Source organism: Lutra lutra, chromosome 6 (genome assembly GCF_902655055.1).
Source record: "Lutra lutra chromosome 6, mLutLut1.2, whole genome shotgun sequence".
Taxonomy (NCBI): Eukaryota; Metazoa; Chordata; class Mammalia; order Carnivora; family Mustelidae; genus Lutra; species Lutra lutra.
In genome coordinates, this window is record NC_062283.1 from 77,084,326 (window position 1) to 77,102,538 (window position 18,213).

At 42.2% G+C, this 18,213-nt stretch overlaps 1 protein-coding gene across 1 annotated transcript in view; it reads left to right on the forward strand.

Moving 5' to 3' along the window:
- The first annotated feature begins 1,994 nt into the window (after nt 1–1,994).
- The window catches only part of RNF217 (ring finger protein 217), a 142,252-nt gene continuing 126,033 nt past the window's right edge, over nt 1,995–18,213 (forward strand). The window contains exon 1 of the mRNA XM_047733357.1: nt 1,995–3,014. Within this exon, the coding sequence (XP_047589313.1) occupies nt 2,145–3,014 (870 nt within the window). The 5' untranslated portion in view covers nt 1,995–2,144. The remainder of the gene's footprint in view (nt 3,015–18,213) is intronic.

Here is an 18,213-nt window from a genome sequence, read left to right on the forward strand (position 1 = left end):
AGTCGTCAGGATTTCTAGCAGCGACTTCTAGTTGGTTCAGTGGCAAGGAAAGCCACCATCAGTGAACAGAAGCTTGGGGGATAAGGACCAAGGTGGTGGGCACTGCAAGAACAAGTGCTTTAAACACCTATGACAAACATGTGTCAGGATGGGGGTCCCAAAACTATGTGAGGACCTTAAGGCATTTGATCCTATAGACGCTGTGGATTTATACTTTTTTGTATTCATTATTGTTACTGTAGTCTTACTTTTAGCCTCTTGTCACCTGGAAAGCACAGATTACTTTTATATCTCTTTTGAAAGTATAGAGGAATAGTTATCAGATGGCAAACACAAAAAGCACAATACATGTAGGCTTCTTGTCCCTGTCTTTAGAGCATTAAACAGTAGAGGTATCATTTGGAGAAAATAGCAGTTAATAGGAAACTAATTAGCTAAAAAAAAAAACACCAAACCCCTTGAATAGCATTTATTCTTCCAAATAACAATTCTTCATTCTTGGGTCAGACTGTTAAATGAGGTGGCATTTCGACTGATTGATTGGATTCATACCTCTAGGGTGCAACTGAGTGCCAGACACAAAGGATAGAAATGTGCTTGGATGTTGGGCTGCTTTCTTAAAGTATTGCATAGTTAGCTGCCTTTCTAGCATTTGTAACTGATTTGGAAAATATTTTAGAACAAACCAATAACAACTTCAAGATAAAATAACGCTACACACTTCACAACTCCTTCCTATTATATGAATGTGTAAATTGAATTCCCTTTCAAGATGCAAAAACAAGGGTTGGCTTCCCCAAAATGTTTTCATTGGCTTTAGGGAACTAAAACACACCAGTTTGGGTGACTAATACTTCCTGTAAAATAAAGATAGATTAACACATAATTAAATTCTGGCTCAAATGTAATTGTTGCCTTGGAAACAGTTTGGGAGATAAATACGGTTATGCTAATTTAACTAACTCCTCTTGATTCCCACCAATGATCTAGTTTATTAATTAGGCCAGGCCATCTTACTATCTCCTGTTATCTATTTTGTATTATTTAAAGGGTTAAAAATAAAAGTTCCTAAGAGAGCACTTAAGAGGAGGGAACAAGATAAATCTTAAATTAGTTATTTGTCAGACCTCAAAAGGACTTCAGTTGGAGGAGTAGGTTAAAAGTACGTTTGGCTTATTTGTGAGTTCCAAAGATACTTCCTACCCCTAAAGGCAGAAAACAGAGTTAGTACATGCAACACTTTTAACGAACAATTCCTGGCGTTATTTCTTTGAACTCCCTCTCTGGAGGATTTAAAATTCGATGGATCCAAGAGAAACCACAATCTTAAGTGGCCGGTGTTTTCTAGTTTCTGCTCTGAGTATACGGTGATTTTGTACGAAGTTCTACTTGGTGCGTAGCCTGAAGGGTTTTGTGGAGGCCGAGTGTGAACTCCGGGCGCGAGAGTGCATCTCGGCTCTTAGATCACACCCACTCGGGTGTGCGTGTGAGTGAGTGCGCGGGTGTCTGCGCGCGTGTGTGTACGTGTGGGGAGGTGTGCGCCAAGGGGGTGGGGTGAGGGGCAGCGAGGAGGGCTCTAGGTGAAGCAGGAGCAGAGGGAGGTCGCCTGCTCCGGCCTCTCCTCCAGCGGCCGCCGTGGCTCGCTCGCGCTCCGGCTGCACCTCCCGGTGCGCGCCGCAGCGGCGCCACAGGCCCCTGGACCCTTCGACCAGCGCCCTCCGGCCGCCCGTCCCGCGCGGCCCGCAGCTGGGACCGGCGATGGCGCGGGACTGACGGCCGCCTCCCTTCCCCGGACCCTCTGCCCCGCCCGGAGGCACGCGGGGGCCCCGGCACCGCCCCGACCTGCATGAGGGGCGGGCGCGCCGGCGCCCGGAGCGAGCGGCCCTCGGCGCCCCAGAGGCGGTCCCCGGCCGCGCCGGAGGACAAGGAGGAGGAGCAGCGGAGCGGGCCGGGCTCTCCGCCTGCCGCGGCCCGGGAGCACGGGCTCCCCGGAGGGAGCTCGGGGAGTCCCAGCCCCGGAGGAGGGACCCGGAAGCAGAAGCGGAGCCGCGAGTCGAGCCGAGCCGCTGCCCCCGCTGCCCGCCGGCTCCGGGTGGGGGTCCCGGCGGCTGGATGGGCAGCGGCGGCGCGGGCCGCGGGCGGCGATGGGCGAGGAGCAGAGCACGGTGAGCGGCGGCGGGCCACAAGAGGCGCGGGCCCCCGCTGGCGGCGCCACAGGCCACCCCGAGCCCCCGAGGCCGCGGGGGGACAGCGCCGGGGAGTCCGGGCCGCACGCCGCCTCCGCGGAGCCGAGCGGCGGTGGCTGCGGAAGCGACTCGGGCTGCGCGGACACGAGCGCCCCGGAGCCCGAGAGCCCCCGGTGGGGCCCGGACGGGAGGAGGAGCCGAGCGCCCGGGCAGCCCGCGGGACTGACACTTACCGGGCCCCTCAACCCCCAGACTTTGCAACAGCAGCTAGAAGAGGAGGAGGAAGCTGGGGACCGAAACGAGGGAGGGGATGAACAGCGGGACGCGCCCCCAGGCGAGGAGCGGGAGCCCAGGACCCGCGTCGGGGCCGCGGACGGACTGGTCCTGGACGTGCTGGGTCAGCGGCGCCCAATCCCCGGCAAGAGACAAGTTTTTTGCTCCGTGTTCTGCGTGGAGAATGACCTGCCCGAGGCCCCCATCGCGGAGCAGCTTTCGCCGCCCGCGTCTACACCTCGGGCTCCGCCGGTGACGAACGCTCCCAGCACCCCCTCCTCTTTCCCCAGCCCCCGGCTGTCCCTCCCCACAGACCCTCTGACCCCCGACGGCGGCAGCATCGAGCTGGAGTTCTACCTGGCGCCCGAGCCGTTCTCCGTGCCCAGCCTCTTGGGAGCTCCACCCTACTCTGACCTGGGTGGGGTAGGGGATCCCTACGTGCCCCTCATGGTGCTGATGTGCCGGGTGTGCCTGGAAGACAAACCCATCAAGCCCTTGCCCTGCTGCAAGAAGGCCGTGTGTGAGGAGTGCCTCAAAGTCTACCTGAGCTCCCAGGTAACTTTCCCCCTTCTGTCCCTTCTTCTGTCCCCCTGGTTCAGCGTTTCAAATGCCTGCTCCCAGCTCACAGGAAGAGGTGATGGGACAACCTTATCAAGGACCACTGTCAGACAGCTTCTCACATCTCATAGTTGTTATATTATTTGTGTTGACCTCACTGTCTCACTTAATTGGAATTTAACTCTGCATGAGCTTTGGGCTTTGGTGGAGGGAACCGGCTACAATGTATTGTCCTCTGCTTCTTTCTTTGACTAAACTGCAAGCAAGAGCTCCCTCAAAAAGGAGGGCAATGAGAGTGCCTTGTGGGCCTGGTCTTCCAGAAACTAACAAATAGTGGGCACCAAATACTGTAATTACCTATCGAGTGGGTGAAGAGAAGGGTTGGAATTAATATTTCAGGTCCTCGAGGACTGAATTTTTAGTTTTGCTCTATTTATATATTCAAAAAAAATTTATTTATGTTTTCGTTCATTCACTTATTCATTCATTCATTTATTCACTCCTTGGCCCTTGCCCACTTAGAAGTTTTCTTATTCTGCTGTAAAGCTGAAGTGCTTCTCCTCACTGAAGTTTTATGCCACCACAGTACTTTATTTCTTTAAGAGGGAACAAAACAGAGCAAAACAAAGCAAGGCAAGGCTAAGAGGTTTAACAAAAAAAGCCCTGGTGGAACTTTCTTCCTCAGCTCCCTATTGGAAAGCTTGTTTTTTTTTCTTGGAAAGCTTAAGAGTGCAACAGAGCAGCTTTCCTTCACTGATGGTGAATGAGTTCTTCCAGCAGTGTGCAGTGTGTTTTGTTTCTGTCAGTGTTGTGCACAATCTGGAATGCCCTTTGATCCCCTGTTTGACTGTCGTAGGCCTAGTCGTCTTTCAAAACCCTGGCTGTTCAGATGCCAGCTTTTTTCCGTGAAGTCTTACCTCACCCTTCAGGCCACTGCTTCTATACTTTAAAAATACTCTTGTGTGTCTTGGATGCACAGAAGTTGTTCCTTATGTATGTGTTTGTTTTGCCAGACAGTGTGGTTGGGGTTCGATAGTTTTCTGTCGAGTCCCTTTCCCGTTAAGAGTGTTTAATAACATTGGCTCAAGTGAACGGAACAGGATGCCACACGGTGCAGTTCTTCTGTGTTTGGTGGGTAATCCGTACTGGTGTCTAGACCGAAAGTGTGTGCTCTGCCCAACCAGAAATGCAAAGGGAAACTTGGACAGAATGGAATGTTACACAAACACTAACTTGGCCAAGATGGTTGAGATTATCCAAACGCCTGTAAGAGACTGGTGTCTCTTTTATGGTTTATCCACAAACAGATACTTAAAACAGGAGGAATGTCTGCTCTCATTGTGGTAGTTTCTATGACATCATCAGCAAACAGATATTGGTGCCATCCGTGTACAGATCCCTGTGGTGGGATTCATACATTCCCAAAATATGGGCCCTGCTCCCAGGAAGTGACTGGGAGAACAGATGTGTGCACAGGAACAATACAAGGTAGCGTATAATGAGATGTAAACAAGTTGCAATCCTTAAAGGCTGGATACAAATTCAGTGGGTTTAGAAGTTCAAGGGAGGTAGTCCTATGGGTTGGGGTATTCTGCATTGCAGTTTGATTTCCTGAATTAAGGTGGACCCTTTCCCCAAAGCAGATTAAGTTAGTTTTAGGAAGTCAATATTTTGATCTCTAATGGAGAAGAGAAGGAATGGGGAGTGGAAGGGTGGCAGGGTGCATGCAGTGTCGTATCATACAGAACCACTAAAAACTTCCTCAGAACTGGATCTGAAGCTTGTCTGTAGTAATTATGACTGTATGAATGTACCACAGTATTGGACAGAACTTTCAGTGAAGAAAAAACATACTTTATTTAAAATAATAAATAAGAAAATTATGAGTCAGGCAGGCCAGGCATACTTCTACCTCAGGGCTCTTGTATTTGTTGTTCCTGGTGCCTGGAATATCCCCCTAGAAACCTTTCCCTTTGCTTGCTCACTCCTCCCCCTTCTCTCTTTCAGATCTCTATGCAAATGTCATCCAAAAGGCCTTCACTGGCCACTCCTTTTAAAGTGTAGCCTCACTCCACACTCTGATCTCCTGTTCGGCTTTTTATTTTCTTCATAGTGTTAACCCACTCAGTTATACTTAAAAAAATTTATCTCCCCGGAGAGGAATTTTCACAGGATTTGTTCACTGCTGTATCTTTAGCACCTAGAATGCTGTTGGACATAGAACATAGAACATAGAGCATAGATGCTCAATTAATAGTTATTGAATTTAGGGAGAGCTGAGGGACCGAGAGGATGCGATTATCCCAAGTAAGGTAACCATGGCCAGAAAGTGGTATTCTGCTTGGGCACTAAATTCTACTCTGAGCTTCTTAGGTTTAAGACAAAAGACAAAGTCTTACAGCAGACAGAAAGAATAGGTCAGCTAAGTTTACTATTAAACTTAGAATAAAAGATTTTTTTAGACAAACTTTTAGTTTAAATGAAAATGGCTTTTTTTTTTTTCCAGTTAGTTGAATAATGTAGGCCGTGGTTGTAATATTTCTGGTCTACGTTAATTCAAAAGGTGTGTGTTTCCATGTCACTTAACCTCTCTTCTGCCTTAATTTCCTCATCAGTGAAATAGAGTTGCAGGCCATGATCTCCAATGACATACCAGCTCTAAAGCAAAACAAAATCAAACTATAGAGTTGTTTTGTTGCCTTCCTGAGTCAGTTCAAAAGGGCACAGTGAGCGCTTGCTTTCTCATTTTATAAGATTTCTTGGGTTTGACAGACTAAAATCTATGAAGCCTGAACTTGCAGGGCTCTTAAGACCTTTTAAGATAAAATGACGTATTTGAAAGAAAAAGTTATTAGTGACATTTTCCACCATTTTTTGAATTCGTGTCAAATATCACATTATTTAACATCATTAAAGAAAATAAAGGAGAGCCTCTATTAGGCATTTTATATAAACATTAAAAATCCATACTAAATGTGAGTTGGGATATAGCCTGGTTAAATGAACGTTCTTCTAAAAGGAGATGCTGAGTTCTTTGAAGGAAGGTACAAGCTTGGAAGGTAAGAACACGGATTTTCAGATGATGTCTTATTTCCTTGAGCCACCATGGGCTCAATATGTAACAAAGGCCAATGAGTGTATGCGGGCACTATTTCAGTACTGAAAAAGTAGATTAAGCCGTGACTTAAATACTTACATACTGTGCTTTAGAAATAATAGCCTTATTTTTCAAAACATAATTTTTCTCCCACCATCACCATGATGAGCTGCAGGAAACCCCCTTAGTGGAATGACTTTACTGTGCAGTAATGCACCATCCACTTTTCACTTGCCATGGTGAAGGTCTAAACGGCTAAATTATAATCTTTGGCACTACATAGGTGTTGACTCAGAAGCTCGAGAGCACCATGACCTATGGAAGCTACATTAGTTTATATTGCCTGGGTACATAAATTGTCAATATATACATTTTAGAAGTATTTCCCCGTGACCTCTGGTGAAAGCAGAGTCCCAGGGACGTCTGTAGTCTCCTGCAGGTCACTGAGCTCTTGTAAATGTTGACCTTCTCAGCTGGTTTGGCCTCTGCCTCATCTTCTTAAGAGGAAAGATTGTTGCCTTCTTTGTCTCAGAGAATGATATTGTGCTTATTTCAGAAATCCTCCATTGATATCTTTCCCTTGTGATTTGGGTTATAGACAGGAAAATCTGCTATAATATGAAGTATTAATATTTAGCTCTTTAGATGTAGGAGAGAATTGGGCATCCTAAGGACTGTCTCAAGGTACCAGCTGTCGTGGCTTTCATCACTCAGCTTCAAAGGGCTCCCAATTGGCAGATGTATTTGAGTTGGAATGTATACACCTGTCAAATGAGTATTAATAGAGACAAGCAACACATTTCTTCTACAGATTGTGAACAAAACAGCTGCTAGATGGTGATGTCTTCAAATGGCAGTCTACTATAGTCACCCTAGAATCAGTGACCTAAGGGTGACATCTTATGTATCCTATTATTAAACTCTGAGTCACGCAGACCTTTACGGGTACAAGTGTAACCTACTTTTTTGCCTTTAAATCTTAAATCAGCCTGTATATTTTTAGAAAGTAACGTGCTCAAGATGGAGTTTGAATGCAGCCACCTTCACACAGGTGAATTTATAGATCCTGTCACACCAGGTGTGATTTTGATAGTCCTGAACATAAGAAGAATAATGAGACTGAAATCTGTTAAATCATTCTACACATTTGAAAAGTGAGGGTTAAGGCCTGTGTCAGCCTAGGCTTTTGTGCACAGAATTTGCGTGTGTGTGTTCACAGGTAGATTTGAAGGGTGCGGTAACATTCGCTTTCACACCTCTCTAACTCAAGCCCTCATTTCACTCTTCTGTCTCTTTAATAATGTCTCTCATAATGTCTTCATTTCTCTTTAATAGTCTCTTTTTTTCTCTTACCTCTCAAAATCTGACTTTAACTGGCTGCCTTCTGCAGAGGAATCTCCTATTAAGGGCTGTGCTGCACACCAGCGGGACCTCGTCTGTGGGCCGCCTGGCTTTTTCCCTTCCCGCCTCTTCCAGCTGTCTGCAGATGGGGCTGCGAGGAGGAACGCGCCATTGTACTCCATAGCCTGAGATCTCAAATGACATGACAGATAGTACTACTTACCCAAGGCGTCAACTGAAACCTTTAGAGTGGGGATATTTTTTTTTCCTTTCTAGAGAAGAGCTCAGCTTTTATACAGGAAGGCTCTTCCTTACTCTTGATGTGAGAGAGAGAAAAAGAAGAGCATTAGGACTTAAGCTCCCAGCTTCTTATTACGAGTCTGTTGTGGGTACTGCCGACAGACCCCTGAGTGGTAATTTCTTATAATTAATGTATTCATGTATTAGTGTACCCTTTATGCATATAACAAACATCTCCTGGGTACCAGTAGGCCAAGAACCATGAGATACTCTATAAATGCATTAAATTCCCTTAAGGAGCTATCTTAAAGCCTTCTAAATAATGCTCAGTGTTTTTTCTCAGCTTTATTTGGTGGTAAGCTTTTAAGTTACCAGACAACTGTGGGTCCCTTTTTCTCTTCTTACTTTTTGGGGAGGATTTTATTCAACCAATTTGGGAATACCGGCTTAGCATTTAGTAAACACATTATAATTCCTCCTATTATGTTGACTCCAGAGTAATAAATTCATCCATTATTTATTTATTAATATACATATTTCTCAGAGCTCTAAGTGTTGGAAATAGAATATTGTTAAATAGCTTGCTCCTTCCAAAATATATGTTATCTTTACTTAAAAGAAAACATAATTTTCCTGAGTTTGTTTTAGAACATTCATGACATTATGGCAAATCTTTAAGTTTATAATATTTTAAAAGTTCATTTATTTTGTTCAAATTCACTTTGTCAGATGATTTTCATATGATAAACTAAATGAACCTTCCTAAATCAAATTATTAAATTTTATTTATTTATTACAATTATTGATTTTAATTTAATAAAATTATTTTATTTAATTTAAAATTTAATTTAATAAAATTATTTACTAATTTATTAAATCAATTTTTAAAATAAAAATTCAGTGTCTTGGGTTTGACAGACTAAAATCTATGAAGCCTGAAATAATTCCTGAAGTATATCATTCTCTTTCCACTTTATCAGTACTATTTGCCTCATCAATTTTAGGATAATCACCCTTGGCATTTTTAAGTTTCCACAAATAATAAGAACAACCATTTTTTGAACATCTATATTTTAAACACTTTATACATATTTTATTATTTAATTTTAATTCACTTATATATTAAATACTATATACCAAGCACTGTTGTAGGTTTTGGGGGTTCACAGAACTAAACAGAAAGTCCCTGGCTTCGTGGACTTTATATACTAGGCTGGAGGGAGATAGAGAATAAAATAAATAAATAACTTAGTATATTAAGAGATAAGGGCTATGGAGAAAGAGACAATAGGAGGGTGAAAATAAATAGTGGGGAGAAGGTTGTTCTTCATAAATTTACAATGGGGGGTAGTTGTCGGGGAGGGTTTTAAAGATTTTTTTTATTTATTTATTTGAGAGAGAGACAGTGAGAGAGAGCATGAGCGAGGAGAAGGTCAGAGGGAGAAGCAGACTCTGTCGGGGAGGGTTTTACAAGGTGACCTTTGAGTAGAGATCTTTATGATGGCAATAAGGGAACAAATCATGAGGATATTTGAGGAACCAGTATAAAGTTCCAGAGACCAGCACATGCTTGGGGGTAGTCCAAGAATGGGAAAGGGATCCATGTGGCTGAAGCATAGGGAATGAGATGGGGAGTGATAAGAAGAAAACAGCAGACGTGGGAAAGCTGATCAGAGAAGGCTTTAGGACCATAGAGAATTTGTGTTTCCTTTGAGTGAGATAAGGCACTGTAAGAAGATTTTTGAGGTAACAAGATATAATTCAACCTTTAAAAGAAATTTACTGGGTCATCTGGGTGGCTCAGTGGGTTAAGCCTCTGCCTTAGGCTCAAGTCATGATCCCAGGGTCCTGGGATCGAGCCCCACGTCGGGCTCTCTGCTCAGCAGAGAGCCTGCTTCCTCCTCTCTCTTTCTCTGCCTGATTCTCTGCCTACTTGTGATTTCTGTCTGTCAAATAAATAAAAAAAAATGTTAAAAAAATAAATAAAAGAGATTTACTATGACTCTTATAGGGAATATACTATAGGAGTTAAGAATGGAAGTTAAAAAGCCAGAATACTATGGCAGTAATACAACATTCAGAGTAGGGTGATAGAGGTGACTATGGCTTGAGCTGGTTGAATTTTGAATATATTGTGAAAATAGAGCTGACAGAATTTGCTGATGATTGAGTGTGGGATAAGAGAAAAGGAGCCAAAGATGACTCAGGTTTTGGGCCAAAGCAATTAGAAGAATGGGGTTGCCATTTAATACGATGAGGAATACTGTAGGAGGACTAGATTTAGGGAGAATCAGGAGTTCCTGTGAAGTTTGAAAAGCTGTTTAGACATTCATGTAGGGGTGTTGAGTAGGCATTTGGTGTCTGGCATTCAGAAGAGAGATCTGAACAAAAGATATACAGTTGAACACTTGGGGCATGTAGATGGTATTTAAAGCCATGAGACTAGATGAGTTCACCTGGGGAAAGATAGTAGCTAAAGCACAAGGGCTGAGTCTGGGTACAAGACTAATATGGAACCCCGGACATGTGAAGGAACCAGGAAGGAATCTAAAAGGAAGTGGGCCAGTTAGGCAAGAAGAGAACCAAGGTAGAGTGGTTACCCAGAAGCAAACCAATATGGTGTTTTAAAAAGGAAGGAGTAATCATCTTTGTCTAATGCTTCTGGTAATTTCAGCAGGATGAGGGTTGAAGTTGACCGTCGATTTCCCCAACAAGGAGGTTATTTGCAACCATGAACAGTACTGTTTTCGTTGGTGCTGGTGGGGTTGGCTTTCTGATTAGAGTGGGTTTGAGAAAATAGGAGTACCTCCATTTCTATGGTGCAGATAGTGGAATGCTATACAGTCAAGCTCAAGGTTGGAGAGATTGAATAAGTTAAATCACATATCTGAGAAGTGGTGGAAGTGGGATTTAAATTCAGGTCCATTTGGCTCTGAAACTGAACTATAAATTGGTGCTAAGTTTCTGTGGTAATATGCGCCAAGAGCCCCCTCCGAAAAATCTACTCTTTTTTGCAGCAATTTAATTTTTAGGACTTTATGTTATGGTGTATTAGGAACACCCTGGTCATTCCTTTTGTTTCCATTTGAGCTTTCTCTTGTATTACCATCTTTTAACACAGGTGTCTGCCTTGTCCTATCCTACCCCTTCTCATCCACTCTTCATTAACACCTCTGTGCTCTTGACTTTCAAATCTTTTTCGCTAGCCCGGATCACTCGTCTCCCCATTAGCATCGTATCGCCACTTCTCTCCTGCATGGTTCCACTTGCATGTCCCACCCACAGCCACCTTAAACTTCTCAAAACTAAATCTCCCTTTTCTCATCTTCCTTCCTTCACCCCCGAAGCCCTGCTCCTCCTTTGGGATTCCTCTTTGCCATCAGTTGTACCCAGGTCAGTAACTTGGGAGTCATCCTTGAGTTCTTCCTCTCTGATACCTCTCACACTTAATTAATCATCAAGTCCTCACAATTTTACATTCTAACAATAATTTTATCCTTTTTCCTACTTTTTTCCATTTCTCCTGACATTTCCCTGATGAGGCCTCCACCTCTTCTGTTCTGGATTCCAGAAGTAGCTTCTCGCTTGGTTCCAGTGCTCCAATCTTGACTGTTTCTGATCCATTCCCCACTGTATAGGCAAAGAGTTTTTTATTAGATGCTCTATTGGTCTTGACATTCCCCTTGTTAGCCTTTCAGTGTCTGCCTCTTGCTTTTGGAATAGAATCTAGACAGAGTTTCCAGGTGCCTGAGTGAGCAAACTCTTGCTTACCACTGCCCCCTAAGCCTTCACCCATGTAAAACTTCTTTTTGTTCCTTAAACTCTCTGTGACTCTCTTAATCATGAACTTTACCTTTACTGACATGAGATTCTGTCTTAGGGGGATCTGCTTTTTTTCCTTGTTCCCCCAATTCGTTCACGCTTACTGATTCTTCTAGTCTCAGCTTAGACATCTCTTCCTTTGGGAATTCTTCCAGAATCCTTATATCTGGATTAAGCATTCTTTCAGTATTTCACAACCTTCTGTACTTATGGTAAGATTCTTATTTCACTATATTTAAATTGCCCATTTCCTGCTCTGTGTTCCATTAGGCTGTAAAGCTTGGTGTATGCAGAGACAGTCTTTTTTGCTGATTAGTTTCTTAGCTCTTGGCATGATGGAGGCATGAAATGAATATCTGTGGAGTGGACTTATTTATTTACTACATAAATAATTAATACACTGGAGGCTGGTGTTGTCAATATATGAAATATTTCAATGGATAGCTAAAATGATATTTTAAAATGAGAGTCTCGATGTTTCATTCTCTCGGATAAAACATCTTCTCTGTAAAGATCCCAGTTCATAACACTGCTGCTGAGGTTTGGGCTCCGCTCTGCTCCCCAGTGCCTTCTCCCTCCCGGCTCTCTTCTCCCCTTCCCTCGGTGAGTGAGTTTGTCCTTGTCCTTCAGAGCTCAGCCTTCCTTAAGTCATCAGACTGAATCAGTTTGCCCTTAATGTTTTTAGAGTCCTTTTCCCTCTGCTGCCATTGTATTTTTATAAAAAACCCTTTTGTAATTGTATGTGTAGTAAGTGATGATTTGATGTTTGGTTAATTTTCGGCCCCCAACGCCCTATTCTTTAAGCTATGTTTACAACTAGCACTTAGCACATAGCCCAGGAGAGAGTAGGTGCTCAATAAATATTTGCTAAAAAGCTGAGTGAATGATTGGAAGTAAATTATAGTATGTGTAGGTTGGTGGAAAAATAGGGTACGTACTTGAACCTGAGTTTTTGGTATCTTGTTCCATGGTGTATTTAAACTTGGATTGTAATGGAATGCTGTGGCCAGAGTCTATCCTGGCATCCCATCCAGCCGAGAGGCACTTCCTGAATTATAAAACCTATTCTGGTTCCTGTGTCCCCTGTGTAACAGATTCCTCCAGAACCTAGGGACTGAAGACAACCATTTTATTTTGACCATGACATATCATGAGAAATTTGGGAAGGGCTCAGCTGGTCAGTTCACACTTGGGGTTTCTCACGTGGTCAGATGTCAGCTCACTCACGTGGCTGGCTGCTGGACCTGGCCGTAGTCAGAGAGCTCAGCTGGGGCTGTCAACAAGAGCGGCGACACACCACCTTGCCAGCGTGCTCGACTCGGGGCAGCAGGCTGCTGACACGGAGGCTGGCATCCCATGGAGCCAGCATCTCAAGGCAGCCAGGTGTAAGCTGCATGATCTTTCCTGTGCTAACTCTGGACGTCACTCAGTGTCACTTGGCAAAGCAGTCACAGGCCTGCCTAGATTCAAGGGGAAAGAATTTAGACCCAAGCTTTTTTTGTGCAAGTGTCAAAGAATTTGGGGCCACATTTTTAAATCATCACACTGCTTCAGACGAAAATCAAACATGTTGTTAATTTAGGTAGTAAATGTTTTAAACCTGAATTTTATTTTTTTTTAAATTTAATGTCTTATCATTCGTTTCATTAAATATTTCCAACTCATGTCATTAATTTGATTAATATGTCATGGTGTTGTGTTTTCATGCTTTATTCTTGAATAATTTAATAATAAAGCTTTATGTAGTTTTAAGCAAAATTTGTGTAGAAGCCACTCTCCTTTAAAATTAAATATTTTAGGGGCGCCTGGATGGCTCAGTGGGTTAAAGCCTCTGCCTTTGGCTCAGGTCATGATCCCGAGGTCCTCAGATCAAGCTGTCTGCTCATAGGGGATCCTGTTCCCCCCCCGGCCCCCCGGTCCACTGCCTGCCTCTCTGCCTATTTGTGATTTCTGTCTGTCAAATAAATAAATAAAATATATATTTTTTAAATAATAAAATTGAATATTTTAGATAATTCCATTGTAATGGAGCTATTTCATGGTAGGATCAGCTTCTAGTTATTCTGATTATTAACCCCAGTTAAAATTATTCTGTATAATATGACTTCCCATCCATTATATCAAAATTTTAGCTTCAGCAGTGGTTAAATTAGTATTTGAAAAAGTTAAGTGTAAAAACAATTGATGTAACATATTTTTTTGTAATCAGGCTCTTCCTATACAAATAAATATTATTTCTAAGGACACTTTAGAATTGACCACCCTAGTTCATCTTTTTTTTTTTTTTTAAGAATTTATGTATTTGACACAGAGAGAGAGCACAAGGAGGGGGAGAGGCAGAGGAAGAGGGAGAAGCAGCCTCCCCGCTGAGCTGACGGTGGGGCTCAATTTCAGGACCCCAGTATCATGACCTGAGCTGAAAGCAGACGCTTAACCAGCTGAGCCACCCGGATGGCCCCCTAATTAATCTTTGTTAAATTGTCCCGCTGTTGGATATTTATTGTTTGTGATATTCTAGTTTGATTAGATAATTTTATTATTTGGTTAATGATTTCTAAATTTCCAGTAGCATATATATTTTCTCAGGAATCTCTTCTGGCATGAGGATCTGCATACCCTGAAACAGAGGGGTTAGATAGCTTTTGTGATGGGCCTCTCTCCTCCCCTCCCCCAGCTCAGGTAACTAAATTCTGGGTTTATTCATTCATGTGAATGACTAATCCCTTTTTACACTTGATCTTAGCCAAAAGGCCGAGAAGCGATACTAATCCCTTTTTAAATCTTCCTAAGCTATTTGCCTCAATAATATTCTTTACTGTAAGATTCAGAGGCTAATTATAGGCTACCTAGCAAATTACTTCCCTTTTTGTGGTGTTGATTCTTGCCTTATTTCCTCACAGGATTATGGACCATACTTCTTGAAGCTCATTAGCTCTGAGTTGTATGTAGCAAGTTAAATCACTGCAGCCTTTTCCTCTGGTTGCTTAACAATTTAAAACAGCAGGTAAAATAAAACACTTGCTCATAATATTTCACCAGCATTTTGTTTCCTTTGACAATAGCATTTTTTTCTTCGGATGTCCCCTGTTTGGTTAATTAGTTCATGTCTAAGTTGAGCTGTCGGATTAAATCAGAAGTGATTTTGATATGGCCTGATCTTAGTGCACCTCTTTTATGTAAACATCTGACCTTGGCGAGGAAAGTGAATTTCTTCATATAGTTTTGTACAGGGTAGGTTTGCTTTTGTTTTTTAAAATTTTCCAGCCAGAGATGCCCATGGTAGGAAATGATAGGTGCAATCCCAAGAGTTCTCATTTAATCCTGCTTTTAACTAGTTTTACCCTTAAGTGTTTATTTTCTTATGTTATCATTTTTCCTCCTTGTGGTTGTTAAAGATGCACTTTGAAAAGAATAGGCTTCTAAGAATAAAAATACTCTGTGTCCAGTGTGTGGGTCCTTTATGCTAAAATTGCATGTGTGTGTGTGAAGGTCTCAAGGTTGTTTCTTGATGTATCATTAGAGGATTATTTGCTGATCTTGATTTGTAAAAACCTAAGTATAGTCATTTACAGGTAAATTCATGTGTTTCAGGTATAGTTTGAATCAACCAAAATAGATATCCCTTGGGTTTACCTTTTTAGTTGTTAGTTTTTAATGCCACCTTAAGAGTCACTGAGGCTTCACCCTTAAGATGAAGGGAGAGCTTTGGGGCACCTGGGTGGCTCAGTCAGTTAAGCGTCTGCCTTCAGCTCAGGTCATGATCCCAGGGTGCTGGGATCGCTCTGCATTGGGCTCCCTGCTTAGTGGGGTGACTGCTCCTCCTTCTCCTCCACCTCCCTGTTCCTGCTCTCTCTCTCGCTACCTCTGTGTCTCTCTCTCTCGAATAAGTAAATAAACCTGGGTGGCTCAGTGGTTAAAGCCTCTGCCTTCAGCTCAGGTCATGATCTCAGGGTCCTGGGATCGAGTCCCGAGTCGGGCTCTCTGCTCAGCAGGGAGCCTGCCTCCTCCTGTCTCTCTCTGCCTGCCTCTCTGCCTACTTGTGATCTGTCAAAAAAAAAAAAAAAAAAAAAAAACTTAAAAAAAAAAGATAGAGCTTAGAAGGAATGCTGGGAAAGAAAACACTTGAAAGAATAATAGTTTATCTTCTTTTTTTCAGTTTTCAGGATTTTTGAAAAATATTATTTGTTCAGATATGTTTTTCTTTCTTTGAAAAGTATATCTACAAACTTTAAAAACTTGGAAACGATTTTTTATCCTGGTTAAAAATCATCCAAATGAATTGTGTCAGAGATTTTAACCTATTTGTTTAGAAATCTATCATTTTCTGATTAGTTAAGAATAATTAATTGATATTACGGAAGATATAAATCTATTAGCTGAATTTCAACACCATTTTTTGTGTAATTGGTAGATGAGACACAAAAATAAAGTATAATGCTTTATAATTAAAGTATAATGCTTTAGTAAGTATAGGCCGCTGCACTTTTTTGCATCTCTTTACTGGTGTGGAGATGTTTTCTCAGTTCTGACAGTCTTTAAGACAGTGTATCAAAACAAATTGAACACAGACCTTAGAGCAACAATATCACCAAATGCTGAATGAAGATTTTTAAAAGTAGGGAATCTAGTCCTAACATTTCCTTTCACAATTATTAATATTTTTTATTGTTGATAGTAAGATGTTTTATATCATTAACTAAAAAAAACAAACTGAAGATACTAAAAAAATTCATTTGGAACTTTTGGATTAGGTTGTTCAAATACCCTTTTGGCTTGTTATAATCTAAATGGATTGGACAGAGCCCTGTTGGTTTGCTCAGGGTGCTAATGAGGCCAAGACCAAGCAGACAGCCTACTCACAAGATGGCTAATGCTGTGCTGATCTGTGCCATAAACTACCTTAGCTTTGCACAGTCGTGTCATGAATTGACTGCTTCTGAACATAAGACTGGTGGAAACAAGATGGAAGAATTACTATTTATGTCATTACCACCTCTGGAAAAATAAATTAAAGCACATGTTCCAATAGATAATCAGTGAGTTACAGAGATGTTTATATTGAGAAGTCTCTTCCACTGGCCAAGACTTTCACTGTGGTCAAGCTATAAAGATCTGTTCTTTAGTATTCAGTTGGGTTTAAGGGAATCAAAGGGGAGGAGGAAGCTGGAGTACTCTTACTCTACGAAAAATATTTATAGAATATCTGCTTAGTGCTATGCTAAGCACTATGAGAAGTGACAGTGTATCCCCATAAGTAGTCTGTGATCTGTTCTTTGTGGCAAGTTTAGAAATTTAGTAGGTGACAAATAAGCTCTCTAGGCAAAGATTAAGGAATGTTTATGACTAAATCGTGTGATGCTGATTGTTGACTTAAGTGGTTCTAGGAAGAGAAAGCTGTGTTTATGGGAATACAGAAAGTTTGACTTGGCTGTTGTTTAAAAAATAGTTTCTGAGGCATAGGGAGAGGAGAAGGAGGTTGGGGTAGGGCATCTCTCCAAGTAAGGTGGAGTGAGCAAGCACGGGTATACACGCAGAAGAAGCCTATAGAAATAAAGAGGGTGTGCAAGGCACCACGACTAGAGAGAGAGGCCCGGATGGGTAGAATGGCAAAGAAGGTGGAGAAATGAGAGCTGAATGATGAGCAGAGTCGGCAGCACAAAGACCTCAGCCTAGAGCTGAGCGCCATAGACAGATGGTCCCAGCATCCTCCTGTTTCAAGAACAGGGAGCCAAGGGGAGCCCGGTTAGAAATGGCTCACAGAGGTGGAGGCCGACTAGATCATGTAGAGTTCTGTTGCCCTGCTCTGGAATAAGTGTGTTATTCCAAGTATGATGGTAAGTCACTGGACCATTTGGTAGAACTGCAAAGTGACAATTAATGTTTTAAAATATTCTGGCTTCTATGTGGAGAACGAGTTGTGTTTGAGGGGTAGGACGGCAAGAGCAGTAGGGAGGTGGATGGGAGGCAAATGCAGTAGTCCAGAGCAGGGATGATAGTGGTTTGAACAAGTGTGCCAACATTGGAGATGGTTCTGTCTCCTGTCCTACCACTTTTCAGGGTTGCTCTCACAAGGTTTGGGAGTGCATTGCCTTTGGCACAACAAAATGTCATGCCTGTCCTTGTAGCCTTTTTATTCAGAAGCCCCAAGATGTACAACTCCATGCATCAGCTACAGTCTTTATGTTTCAAGCAGCATTAACCTCTGTGCAACTTGATTCCTTCTCACATTTTACCTATCTTGGATGGATTTGTTTGTGTGTTTGGTTGGTTGGTCTTAATTGTTTGGTTCCGAAGACACCATGTAAAAAGTCACCCATCAAAGAATATGAAAATGTCTCTTGAACAGGTGTCCATAGTTGTTATTTTACTGATTGTTAGAATCAATTTATCAAGGAAATTGAGTTGTCCTCTGCTAATTTTTTGCACTTTACCCTTCTTAGTCTTTCCTCAATTTGTTTGCTTTCATCATTATTTAAAACAAATAGGAACTCATGACTCCACTTCCCCTCAGATCATAGAGACCTTACTGGTCAACCTTTAATTCTAAGAAGAAGTTATTAGAATTCTGTGGTAATTCTACTTAAGTCTTGTCCTTACTTTTTATAAATTGTTTTTGAATGACTGTCATGTGCTTCCTCAGTCAATTCCTATCTTTTTATGCAGGCTCATTTCTTCTAATTCTTGTTTTCGTAACAG